Source organism: Numenius arquata, chromosome 11 (assembly GCF_964106895.1).
Source record: "Numenius arquata chromosome 11, bNumArq3.hap1.1, whole genome shotgun sequence".
Classification (NCBI taxonomy): Eukaryota; Metazoa; Chordata; class Aves; order Charadriiformes; family Scolopacidae; genus Numenius; species Numenius arquata.
The window spans coordinates 134,559-148,236 of NC_133586.1; the positions used below are offsets into that span (position 1 = coordinate 134,559).

The 13,678-nt window shown below is 49.2% G+C and overlaps 2 protein-coding genes across 3 annotated transcripts in view; one reads left to right on the forward strand and one right to left on the reverse strand.

The window, feature by feature from the left end:
• Positions 1-3,853, reverse strand: part of TP53BP1 (tumor protein p53 binding protein 1) — a 28,719-nt gene extending 24,866 nt beyond the window's left edge. Inside the window, exons 1-6 of one of the 2 annotated variants that reach the window (XM_074155541.1) lie at positions 3,686-3,853; positions 3,387-3,607; positions 3,048-3,118; positions 2,235-2,393; positions 1,746-1,827; positions 704-849 (exon numbers count right to left, since the gene is read on the reverse strand). In XM_074155541.1, the coding sequence (XP_074011642.1) occupies positions 704-849; positions 1,746-1,827; positions 2,235-2,393; positions 3,048-3,118; positions 3,387-3,607; positions 3,686-3,853 (847 nt within the window). Of the gene's footprint in view, positions 1-703; positions 850-1,745; positions 1,828-2,234; positions 2,394-3,047; positions 3,119-3,386; positions 3,608-3,685 lie in introns of those variants that run through there. The other variant, XM_074155542.1, reaches the window with a different exon arrangement.
• A 6,956-nt stretch (positions 3,854-10,809) lies between these two features.
• MAP1A (microtubule associated protein 1A) overlaps positions 10,810-13,678 on the forward strand; it is a 61,831-nt gene continuing 58,962 nt past the window's right edge. Inside the window, exon 1 of the mRNA XM_074156511.1 lies at positions 10,810-10,966. Coding sequence (XP_074012612.1) covers positions 10,810-10,966 — 157 coding nt within the window. The remainder of the gene's footprint in view (positions 10,967-13,678) is intronic.

Sequence of the window (13,678 nt, forward strand, 5' to 3'; positions counted from 1 at the left end):
TTAAAAGAAAAGATCCCCAATGGCTCCAATATCAGCACATTTGATCCAACACTGGAACGCAAATACAAGCAAGGTTCTTACAGGAAAAGACAACCTTGGAGGTTGTCACCGAACCTTCTGGATACAGAGGGCTCATGCACAAGATCATACTGGCACAGACACAGTTGTGCGCAAATTAAAACTAAGCAAAAAGCATAAAGTAAGACTTCATTTAGCTCATGCTTTATAAACTGTGAGAAAGTTGCCTGTCAAAACTTTATTTTCTAGGCCTTTCACTATTAAGATTGTTAAGAATCTTAATTAATTCCTATTTCTTTATTAGCCTGTCAGTGGTGGATCCCAAAGCCAGGCAGAGACATCCTCCTAGCAAGACATACAGTGATGACCTCTCTCCCGATACTATTTCATGTAATTTCTTCTCTTACAGGGAAGGAACATTAACCCAGATGACAAGTAAGACTGACCAAAACTGTGGTACGAGGATTTTGATTGCAGAATGCTGTCCTGTCCCAAACAAGAAGGCCAACTCAGAGGAGTAAAGTGGAACGTTTTGCCAAAGTTACCCAGCATAAGAAAGTCTACAATATTTGCCTACACTACTTATACACACTTTAAGACACTACATGCCTAAAAAGACCAAGTAGGGATGATGATTATGATGATTTCTGGCATGGAAACTTTGGCTCTGCTTGTCAATTGTTACCTGTTGCATTATTCTCAGGAAACATCTCTTCCTGACTTGACAAGATATCCGCCTCCTCATGACCAGAATCAAGGGATTTCTCAGTTTCAGTGGGGTCGCAGACAGGCATTTGTTTCCTGGTATGGTCTTCTGCTTCCTGCAGAGATCTGAAAAAGCAAGACACAGTCACCTACCTGAAAAATTCCAATTACGAATTAATATCGCAACTTTGTAAAGAAAATTTATCAGCACAGATGAAAGGTATTCACGTCTCTCAGAAAAAAAAAAAAAAGGAAAAGGAAAAAAAGGAAAAACAAAAGAAATAAAGAGAAAAAGGAAGACTGACATCTCCTCATCCCTGACAAGTTACATTTTCAGAACTGTTTTGTAAGTTTTCTACCAATTTAAGTGATGCTTAAATAGCATGCAGATTGTTCTACTGACTTCTATGCAACGTGTTTCCTAGGAATTTTGTGTGGCAGAATATAACAATACAAGGTGAGCTAAATATTATTCTATTTGGCATAAAAGACATAGATAGAGTTTTCAACAAACTGAAGTTTCACATTTAAAAATAATTACAACTATAAAGCTTACAATAGCAAATACTCAAAATTGCATCCTGGAACAGCCACCACTTACCCTCTAGATTTCTCCTGTGAGACCAAAGCCCATGCTGCAGTGCTTAGGTTAGTGAACTTCTGTGACTTGAACTGAATTATTAATTTCAATATATTCCAGTCATTTAACTTCAAGAAATTTATTAGTATATTTTATTATCCAGTGTACTTTCCCTGAAACATAAACCTATTGATATTTTTGTGTGTAAGAGTTTGACACCACGTCTTTTCTCAGCTAGGAATGGCAAAAGCACTCCTTAATCAGCACTGCTGCAAAAAAGTCTCATCAGTACTTCATCTCTCCCTCCACTCTTCTCTTTTGCCTTGAAGCCTGAACCTTCCTACGACTAAAAATCTAGTAAAAAAAAAAAAACAACAGAAAAACCACAAATCAACTTCCAGAATATCAGCAAGAGACATACAAAGAACATGTTCTGGTTTACCTTTCAGACTTCTCTGGCTGGTCTTCCAAAGCAGTGTGTGTTTCTCTGCTGGAGACAGGTTCCGTGCTGTCCCCACGCGGTTCTAGCAAGAGAAAGAAAAAGAATATATTTGTTATTCAGGTCATTTGAATTAATATACAAAGAGAAGAAAGCGTTGTTCTGTAAATTACTCAAATATCAATCTTGAACTATCAATGATAACAGCAACAAAAAATGACAGGATGAGATTTTCACCAGGAAGGGAATTAATTACGAGATTCTCTGAATATTCTGGAAACAAATTAGGGAAGAGAAATGCAAGAATCAATGACAGCACTTGGACAGCTACAAGAAAACAAAGGAACTAGCCCAAAGGAAAGAACTTTAGCTGTGAACTCATTTCTGAAAACTATTAATACTGTATTTCTTCTCAAAGAACATCTACAATTTCAAGAAACCACAGGGAATTGACAGTGCAACAAAAGGACATCTGAGGTCATTTTCACATACCATCTTCAGTATCATTCTTCACAAGTGTGGAAGAAGGAACAGCAGCTCCAGGGTGAAACTGGTGCCTTGTGTCTCCTTCACTGGGCACAAAGTCACTCTCAAAGTCCTGGCTCTGTGAGAGCTCGAGAGCTCCGAACTGCAGCTGCGACATGCCTGTATCTAACATCAAACATCCATAACATACATATATATATATGCACACCAAATTCAGAAATAAAAAAGAAAAATAATCAACGAGCCATCTATCACTTTACAAGGGCAAAAGTTACACCCTCTAACAAGAAAAGTATTTAGGCTATCGCTGAAAGTCTGAATAAACTAACTGACTGACCTCAGCTGTACTAATTAAAAATACAGTACAGTAAGCGAACAGAGATAGTGACCATTAACTCGGAAACCAGTGTTAATCAGCGAGGTCTTATGTAACGCCATTAGGTACTGCAGCAGATTTGGAGTCCATCATGAGAAAACAATCCTGATAATACATATCCTGTGCCTGAAAGCCCTTTGATGACAGCAACCATTATGCTGGCAGTTCTTTACCACAAAAAGGCTCTGTCTCCTAATGGTCACAATGCATCAACGCCTCTTCTAAGCCTTGTCTCCGAGATCCTTGTTAACAATGATATGAACTCACCATTTTTTTTCCAAACACCAAAGCATACAGATCAACTTCTGGAAACAGACACCAATTTCTGACCCGTTATTACCAGCACAACTACCTCCAGTGAGACAACCGAGGCAGCTGAAGAACTGCTCAGATGGCGGATGGGGTTCACAGTCCCAGGAAGAAACCCGGAATGGAGACCTTACCTTCCACACGCGGGGAAGCGGCACAGTCCTCGGCATCACCTTCGCCTCCTTCTCCGGCCTTTCCAAGGGCGCTGCAACAGACACAAGCGTCCCCTCGCCCTGGGCTCTCCCACAAGCTGCCTTATCGCGCCCGCCCTCCGTTCCGCGGGGCCGCGCTCGGCCAGTCGCCCCCCAGGCCCAGGCCGGCCCCGCCGCCCCCCAGCCCCTCCCAACCGCGTCCCGCCGCGGGGCCGGAGCGCCCGCAGCCCGCGGTTCCAGCCTGCCCTCGGCGCGGGCCGGCGACTCCGCAGGGCGAGGGGGGCCCGGGATGGCGGCGACGGCCGCGGCCCGGCCACGCACCTGCTCTCCTCGCCGGGCGGCGGCTCCTCCTCAGCGACGCGGCCCCGCGGGCCGGCGGCCTCCGGGCGGGCGGCGCTCTCCATCGGTCCTGCGAGCACGGCGCCGTTAGTGCGACCGCGGCCCCGGCCGCCGCCCAGAGCCCAGCCCTCACCTGCGGGCCGCTCCCGGGCCGCCCCGCCGCACGCGGGGAAGCGACCGCCGGCGCGGCCGCAGACGATCTCCTGCAAGACAGAGGGACGGGCCGCGTCAGGGCCGGGCCGGCCGGGCCGGGCCGCCTCAGGGCCGGGCCGGGCGCTCACCAGCACGGGGCTGGGGCTCCGCCGGGCCGGCAGCCCGCGGGCCAGCACGCCGAGGCAGGCCTGCTCCGCGTCCGCGCCCTCGGGCTGCGAGTCCTCCACGATGAGGCGGGGCGTGCCCTGCTGCGAGAGGCCGGGGTCCAGCGGGCTGCCGTTACCGCCGCACTCCATTCGGGGCGCGACGCCCGCCACGGCCCTACGGCGCCCGCGCACCCCGCGCCGCGCTTCCCGCGGCCGCCATCTTGCAGCGCCTCGATTGGTGGCGCGCGACCCTCCCGCCCCATCGTTACCAGGGAGACGCCGGCGCGTGCGCCGTGGGGCGGGGCCTGAGCGGGGCCGGGCCTGGCGGCGGCTCGACACCGACAGCGGTAACGGCGGCGGCCCCGCTCCGGCCCCGTCTCTTTCGGCGAAGGGACGCCCGCGCGGCCTCTTCGGGCGGAGAGGGGCGGAGAGGGGCGGGCCCGGAGGGGTCACGGGGCAAGGGACGGCAGGGCGTGGGGTGACGGGCCGCGGGGTCACGAGCGGAGGGGTGATAGGGCAAGGGGCGAAAGGGTGAGGGGGTCACAGGGCGGGGCCCCACCGACCCCCCCACCGACTGTCCATCAAAGGCACAAAACGCCCCCCCGCTCCGGCTCGGGACTGAACGGCTTGTCCCGGGCAGACACGGCCTCGTGTGTCCATGTTCCGGTATTGCAGGAAAGTGAAATCTGGTTAATTTCCCTGTGTTCGTGTTAATAACTGGCAGTTATCGAAGAAGTCTTGGGCACAAATTGTGATGGTATTGCTGTCTTTCAGCATTAAAGTTTTTGCCTAGAAACAAGTTAGCTTGAATAGACTAATTTAAATCTGCTTTTGCGAGTTCTCTTTTTTACAGGTGAGAATTCTGTGTATTTTGTTTAAAAACCTGTTGCAGAACCAAAAACGCGGAAGACTGAAAAAACAATAGCTAGCCTGGAAGAAACTGTTATCATGCAAAGTTATAGACAAAAGGTTGTACATGGAGAAACACTGACCACGAGTTTGTGTCAACAATTTTTGTGTGTAATGTGAAATCCAAGTTTGCACGTGTGTTAAGAACACTAAACGGGCTGTAAGTACTTACAGTTCCTACACAGGAAGGATGCTTTAGTGGGTGGTTGTTCAGCTCCCAGAAGATGCTCCTTTAGCACATTTTAAGTTGTATTACTGAAAAGTTTTTCTGGTGTGCTAGTTTCAAAACTGCACAAATTCAGGATGGGGCTGCTGGGCTACATGGCGTTACTGTAAAATAAAGCAACGGAGGGTCATCATGCCTGACAAACAGATCGTGAGCCGGTGTGGCGCCGCTGCCACGGGAGAAGGTGCAAACAGCAAGCATCATACTTACGCATAGTGTGCACGTATGTTAGATGCGTGAAATAATTCTTGTGCTCCACAGTGGCAAGGCTGGAGCTGAGCACTACGTCTAGTGAGAAGTGGCAAAGAAACTGGTTATTGTAACAGTCTTCAAATAGAAAAAAGTTGATGGCAAATAATTTGTTTTTCACATTCACAGTTTAGAGAACAACTGCAAATTAGTTTACATGAATTGTAAAGAGGTTCAAATTAAAGACAGAACAGAAAGAAGCAAAAATGTTTAAAAAGCAAGGCTAATGAAACTCTGAAGATTATGCAGTCTCTAACATTTAAGACTTTATTTTTTTTTCTTTTTTTAAATAGTAACAAACAGGTATAGTTGATACTGGTCTGAAACAGGAAGCAAGATTAAACATCTCCAGGATTCCCTTCCAGTCTCATTTTTCTACAATTCAATACATTTGCATGAATCTGGGTAGGACAAAATTGAGAACTCAGTCCAGGCAGTCAAATTAGAAAATGCAAATCTGTGTCTGAGTTTTAAAGCTGACTGCACATTTTTTTGTGTTAAATTTGTAATCTCTTTTTTTCCATCTGTTTATATGCTATGAAAAAAGCAGCCTGCTTTCTTTACAATACACAGGTCTTTGATCCCCCTCACTTTGCAGACTTTTTTTCTGAGGCTTATCATAAATTATAAATAGGGTGTGGCCATCTTTATCCAAGAAAGAGGGTAAAAGAGCAAAATTAATCTTTGCTTCCTTTCCCGTCAAACAAAACATGTCCGGCACCAGACTTTCAATGAATAAAGGTATGAAAACTGTCTGGTTTTTCATATTTGGAGTATTTTTTTCTGACTTTCTTGTGTATCTTGCAGAATGCAATGGACAGGTGAAGCTATGGTTTGTTTTGTCCTGAGTACTTCTTTCCTGTGTAGTCTACTAATTAGGACGGGAAGCCGAGAAGCAGGACTGCTGGTACTCACGCTCATTTCTTCCACTGCAAATCCCTGTCTCTGTGCAGTCCCAGGCCCTGTCTCCAAACCAGGATGGTATTCATTGAAAAGCACCAAATCCCAGGTCCCGATTTCAAGTGGGAATTAGACACCTAAGCGAAGGTACCTAATGAGGCAGGTACCTTACTGAGGGAGTAAAGATGCTGCTTGTCTGTCAGATTCTTGGTTTAAGCACTGTACTGCGTTATCACACTAATTATCATGTGGACGGCGGACACATCTGACGACACCCCAGCCTGACACCCCGTGTTACCCCTGCTCTGCCAACCGGGAGCAAACACAAGCAGCAAGCACCCCCCCGGGACCCATCGTGCTGCGGGGAGCACTGCCCTGGCCCCCGTCCACAGCCCCCGCTCCCCGAGGCTTTTCCCGGAGTGGTCTCTGTCAGCAGGTGGTGTTTCGCTCCTGACGCCGTAGGTGTCCATGCTCCTTTCCAGCTCTCTGGTTTTAAATAGATACCAGTTTCTTAGACGGGGTTTGGCCATGAAAAGATCGGGAACCCTTGTTCCAACCGGCAGCTCCAGGAAGCAGATGACTTAACGTGTGCCTCACAAACTTAGTATCCTCCTGTGACAAGGTGACTGTCACTGGCAGGTGGTGGGAAGGCAGTGGATATGTTTGGGGTTGTTATTTAGCAAAGCTTTTGATACTCTCTTTCATGGTATCCTTCTGGACAGAATGTCCAGCACACAGCTACCCCCCTCAGTGCTGCCTCCAGCTCTGGGGCCACCAACATCCCAAGGACATGGATCTGTTGGAGCGGGGCCAGAGGAGGCCACGGAGATGCTGGGAGGGCTGGAGCCCCTCTGCTGTGAGGACAGGCTGAGAGAGTTGGGGGGGTTCAGCCTGGAGAAGAGAAGGCTCCGGGGAGACCTTAGAGCCCCTTCCAGTCCCTCAAGGGGCTCCAGGAAAGCTGGGGAGGGACTCTGGATCAGGGAGGGGAGCCATAGGAGCAGGGGGAAGGGTTTGACACTGAAAGAGGGGAGACTCTGTGCTCCAGGAGCAGCAGACAGTGGGCCAGCATCGACCACAAACGACAATGCAATTGACTGTTCTCCTGTGGCCTGCAGGCAAAGGCTCTTACCATTACTGCAGTGCATCTATATTCTTAATTTGTGAAAGACTGACCACAAAGAAATGTTCACCATATGAATGCAACAAAAAAAGGACAGATATTTAATCATGCAAGCCTTACATGGCTAAGACTGCCTCAGCAAATTAACTTACTTATTGACTCGCATATCGCTTCCTTGAATACTCCTGACATATTCAGTAACATAAAATGCACCATGTGAGACTGCAATTCAGCCATTTCACTACAAGCCAGGACCACGTAGTTTCTCTGCACCTTCTTCTGGAGAAATCTTGAAGTCCCCGCATGGCTTTCCTGAGCAAGGCAGTTGTGGCAGACATCTACACGCTTATTGTGGGAAGCGGAGCGTTTCTTTGCAGTGTTCAGTCTGCAAAAAATCTTAGTAATATTCCATTTATGCTCATTTTTTATGCTTGTGCTTTGCCTGACTGTTTCAGCTACATTATTTCAACTGGTTTGAGTTATCAGGAAAGATGAAACAAAAAGGTAAGAATTCTGGCCACTTCATATTTCATATTTAAGCAACTAAAAATCAAAGAGGGATTTCTACTTTAGTAGGAAATAGTACCTTTCTTGGTCTGATAAACATCTACTTTAATTCCAAAGCTCTGGATCACTGGAAATGACACAATGAACATACATGATAATTTCACAGGCACTTAGATCCTAGTCTTGATCAGAGCTGCAGTTGCTCCACATTGCACAGGAGACACTCAATATCTTGCTGCACCTTCTGTAAGACAACAGTGGGAGGAACAGGAGTACTGCTCTAAATCTGATAAATCACCCATGGGGTTAAATAGAAGCAAAAATATACGAGGTTTGGTCAAACTGAAGGGCTTAGCCCTCTGTTTCTCTTTCTGTATCTCACCATACATCCTGGAAGTGACACTATAGAGGGCTGCACGGCTCCAGCTCTGCAGAGAGGCATTACCGAAGTTGGGTAAGAACAGACGTGTTCACCACAGGAGAGACCCCGGCCCGAACAAAGTCCCTTTAGGCAGTCACCTATTTTTCCCTGCTTCTTAGAAATGTCACAGCCAAAACGACGTTATATTTTACCTCAGTTAAAGGCATTATCCGCATTCAGATACTGCCACAGATCTCTGGTTCCCAGAAGTATTTTTACTCATAGGGACATTTTTAGCTGGGGAGGTCAGGAAGTCACCGTTCCAGGCTAAAGGGCTGAGAAACTGAAATTGTGTGGATTGTTCTTCCCGTGATATTATGAAGATCCTTTTTATGCTATTTTGAGCCTACTTACTAAATCCATTTTTATAATGGTCATTTACCTGTGATTCATCATCCTTCACTGTTTAGAGGTAACCCTTTCATCTGCTTTTGCCACCTCTCATTCTGTGATGTTTGTCAGGACCTCTAATACCTGTAATCAGCCAGACAGCTTGTGATATTTCATGGGGGTGCCAGCTACTGCTGCAGTGCACGAAAGCAGAAACTTACACCATAATTGCTATACAGATCTGTTATATGGGTCCCGAGTGTGAATTTACAGGGAAAAGCAGCAACTTAGTAGGCTGGAAATCCCTTATTTCACAGCCTTATGCAGTGAACACGCACTAGGACTCAAGCCACCCCAATTCTGCCATGACCACAGACAGCTCTGATTCACATCAGAAAGCGTCAGAAATATCGTTGTTCTATCATTTGGTGATACAGTAGAAGAACGAAAACGGGTCACATCATAAAACCCCACCTCTTAATTGTAAACAGTCTTCCCTAGAAGTTCTAGTCTCTATGGTACAGAACCAGGCTGGGGTATTCTTTGTGAGCTTTCACTCCAGTTTGCGTGTCTCCTGCTTCTCTCCTCCCTGGCAGAAGGCCAGCTGGAGGAGCGTCTCTGCACTGCAGTGAAAAGCTGCAGCTCTGGAAGGCTACTGTGTCAAAAATAACCAGCAAGTATTAGGACTGAATCGCCTGAAAACAGAACGCACTTCTACCAGCTGGTATGAAAATCTCTGTCAGTCTTTCATCTTTATGTTTTCCCTCCGAGATCTACAATCCTATTTTCATGACAGAATTTATTGTACACTGGTGTTTATTTGCAGGTTTATTCACATATTTACCTGCTTCAGTGCAATCCCTTGAGACAAACTAAATTAATGCTGCTATGCAAGTTACAAGACACAGAAATAAACTGAACCCTTTTGATGCAGTAGTTCTGTCTGTTTATGAGGTTTATTTTATAAAGATTGTAGCCAGTGACGTCACCACAATTTAATGTGAAAAAGACCTAGTGCATCATCTCCTAAGTTGTCTGTTGAGAGCTAGAGCATCTTTTGATTAAAGACCTCAATTTGAGAAAACTCTGTAAGCTGGTAACATCAGCTGTAGCTTGCAGAGATAATTTTTCTGGATTTTTCCCCCATTCTGTTGTTGGCTCTTTTCCCGATTATCTTCTGCCAGAGTCTTATGACACTATGGATTCACATATGCTTGCCAAAATCCGACTGTCTGAACCTTCTGAGGTTTCAGCTGTGTCCTCGCTGCGGGCCTGGTGGGCACGAAGGAACACAAGAGGGCAGGACCCTGCGTTCTCTACCCACCAAACCTCCCGAGCCTGGCTCTGCTCTGTGGAGACCTGGCAGAGCGCAGGGGCAGAGCCTGGCACCACTTTAGGGAACGCTGCAGGTTGTTGCTGACTTCGCTCTCGGTTTACAATAGCTGGGTCGCTTTTCCTCCGCCCAGCTGCGTCAGCACAGGATGGATCTCCCTTTCTTTGCCTTTTTTATCTGAAACTCCTTTCTGGTGGCTGCCCCTTGTCCAGCACACAGAAGTCCCACACTTTGGGTTTGCGCAGCTTTCCCACATACCGCACTGACGTGCTCTGAAGATGTGGCTGGAACTGGCTGTCGGAGACACGGATTGTGCCCTGAACCAAGGCACCCCCCGGGCGCCAGGAGCTCACCCCCGGCTGTCACAGCTCACACGCCGGCGGCTAGCAAACCTCAGAGATTTTTCTTGTATCTCACGTTTCTGGGATCTAGGAAATCTCATCACTTCCCGTTAGAGACCACTACACTTTAATTGGGCAGGAAAGAGAGGCAGCGGGAGGAGATGCAGCTCTGATGGTTGTGCTCGCTGCCAGGCGATGGAGGAGACCGAGGGGACGTGAGCGGTGACGCCAAACCGGGGCGTCCCTTAGCGCTGCCCTGGTCTGTGATTTTATCGCAGATACCGCAACAACTCAACACCGGCCGTTTAAAAATCCCGGTGGATTTCTGTGTTCAGGTAGCTGCCTCACTCTCCAGTCGGGAGGGTACGAGGAGCCCCGCTCCCAGCTCTCTCCTCCGGCGGCCGGCGAGCCCTCGGCGCGGCAGCGGCACCGCTCCGCCTGCCCACGCGGCGACCGCAGCCCCGCTCCCCGCGGCCGCTGGAGCTCCCGGACCCGCTGTCCCGCCAGGGCCGCCGCCGCGCTCCGCGCCTGCCGACGGGCCGCCTTCGGGCCGGGGTGGGCAGCGCCGCTCGGGCGGGAGCGAACCGGGGGCTCCCGGAGCCGGGCCCCAGCGCGGGCCGAGCGCGAGCTGCGGGGCGAGGAGGCCACGCCCCCTCCGCCGCAGTAGCGCAGGAGCACGTGCCGGCTCGGCCAATCGGGGAGGGGCTCCGGGCGCTTTAAGTGCCGTGCGCCAGTCACCGCGCGCCGCAGCAGCGGCCGCCGGGGTTGCCATGGAGACCGCGGCCGGGCCGGTCGCTATGGAGACGGCAGCGCCCGGGCCGGCGGGCGGGCGGCGCCGGGAGCCGCGGAGGCACGCGCTGCTGGCCGTGATCGGGGAGGTCGGGACGGAGCCGGAGCGCGGGGCGCTGCGCGCCGCCCTGGAGCGCGGTGAGCGGGGGGCGGCCGAGGGACTCGCCGCAGGGTCGGGCGCCGCGGGGCTGCGAGCCCGCCCGGCCCGAGGCGGAGCTGCCGGTGCCCGCCCTGCCCTGCGGCAACCGCCGCCACGCCGCAGGCTCCCGGAGGGCCGGCGCTGCGGGCGGGGGAGGAGGCCGGCGGGATGCGGTCGAGGGGCGCGCCGGCGCTTGGCCGGAGGCAGCGGGGGCCGCGGTGCCGCGGGAGCAGCCCGGGCGTGGCCGGTGGCGCAGCCGCAGGGGTGGCGCGGGCGGTGCTGCGGTGACCGGGACCTCAGCTCCCGCCAGGAGGAGCCCGGTGACAGATGGCGGCGGGCCGGCCCCGCTCCCGTGGTCCTCAGGCGGTCGGGCCAAGCGGCTACATCTGCGCTCTGCCCCCGAGCGCTCCTTCATTTGTACGAGCGAAGTGCGGTTAGCGCTGGGTTTGGATGTCTTAAAGCTGGAAGACGTTTTATGGTTCTGAGTTCCCCAAGTTTCTATTTTATTAGCGGGTCAGTGGATTACATCTTCTTTCCATTTTAGCCCCAACTTCTGTGCTGTTGGTGGAGGGTTTGCCTGGCTGGGCCCTCGCTGCGGTGCCAGGGGAGGGAGGGCCGCAAACAGGGCCCTGGCTGGGGACAGGCCACAGCGCTGGCGTGAACCGCGCCAGGAGTGACACGGGGCAAGACTCCATGCTGTAACCCTTTGCTCCTTTGTTAGCTGTTTGTGGTAGCGCCCAGAGGCCTTGGCAATGAATGAGTGTGTATTAGACGCAGTGTTGCTTAAAAGCGAGGGGGAAGGAGGTGGGAGATGGTAGCTCTTGCTTTGTGGCAGTTTCTGATGGTTCCTAAAGAAAAAGAGGGAAAGGAGAGGTTGTCAGCTACTCCAGGACCTTAAGGGAATCCCTGTTCCAGTAAGTAGATTAGTACATCTCTGAGATATAGAGTAACAGCCTTTTGACGTTGCGTGCAGTTCTTCCCCCTCTGGCCCCCGTTGCCAAGACACATCGGTTTGAAAGGTGCCAGTGGTCACAGCTGTAACCATTGGCCAAACTGCGTTGTTTGGAGATACTTCTGTGACTGTTTTCCTTCCAAGCATCAACAGTACCGAGGAACAGATGGACAGTGCAATTTGAGAGGGAATGGATGTAGAGATGTCAAATCTTGTCCAATTTCTCCACTTCATCATCTTTTCCGTCTATCTCTGCAGTCAGGCCATTTACCAGCTACTTTGAGGGCAATGTTTTGATCCCTTTTCCAAGGGATGGCTTTATTCAGTAGGAGTAGATCAGGTTATTGTAATTATAATTATTATTATTTATTGGCGTATCTGTTGTGTGGAAAGCAGGAGGATCATTTTGCTTGGCACTACACTTAACTGATGTGCCAACTTGCATACTTATCTATTATCTGAATCTTTGAAATAGTGACAGATCAGACTGTAAACTAATCAAAAAAAGTAAGAATGGTTAAAATGACAGCAGGCTTTTGAGATCTGTCAACAGACAGCATATTATAATGTTGGAGACTCTTGATTCAGGGAGTTCAAGAAATGTGGAAATGCTACACACATGATGATTCCTATTTCTTAAGTGATAGCTTGCTGGAGAGTGTTCATGTGAGGTTTGTGTGAATAGAACAGGCTGCTGTGCAGGTGATTTTATTTCCTTGGGAAACAAAGCAGTGTAAATAACAAAATGCTTCTGCCCTCCAGAGAAGCATTTTTCTGCAACTTGGTAAGTATGGCAAGTGGCTTATAGCCCTGATAACCATCAGATTAACAACACTGGCAAATGAAGTTGGCAAGTAAAGTTGGTCCTAAGTGTTACATATACGTCTAGATAGGGTTTTCTAAAGGATGAAGAAGGTAGGTTTTGTTTTGTGTCTTTGTTCTGCTTTGTTCTGCTTTGTTCTGGCGCCCTGTCTGTGGAGAAAAAAAAAAAAGCAACCAAAAAAAAACCTCTAGAAACCCCCACCCAAACAAAACCAGAAAAGAAAAACCACCACAAAAAAAGATTTTTTCAGTGAATAAATCTCTTGTTCTGGCTGATCCAAAAAGTGTGCTTTCCCAGACTTCTTCCTATACCTTGGTTCAGGAGAATGGAATAATGAATATAGGACATCATGGGAACCTGCTTGTTTCCATGTGTAGCACTTCTTAGGCAGTGGCATTAATTGTCTGTGGGATGCTTGAATAACACTTATTCTAAAGTGTTGTCTAATAAATACTGGTCATATTTTTCTATTCCTGTATGACTTTGTCCAGTTTTGAAACAATATCTGGAAGACTAGGTCTGGTATTAGGGGGAAATGACAAATCTTATAAGCCAATTACCTCAGCAGGAAATCAAAAAAAGTTCACAAGGGCATAACGGAAGAGACGGAAAACTGATGAGTCGCATGGTGTGCCATGGGACTGTGCAAAGAGCATGAATATTTAGAAACCTTATTATGGTACAGTCTGCTCTGGGTACTTTTGTACTGGGAGGTAGAGAGGATCCTAATCAGCAAGGACAATGTTCTGGCTCCTGTGCCATGGAATGATAAATTGCTTTGGAGTAACTTCAGACTACCTGGAGGGAAAAAAATGTTGAATAAATTGCTGCAAGTAGGAGAGTAAGTGAGATGATAATTTCACTCTTCCCTTTCCTTGCTCTGAAAGGGGATCTCTTCTTTCTGCATCCTAGAGGATGTAGCAGTGCCTCAAATAG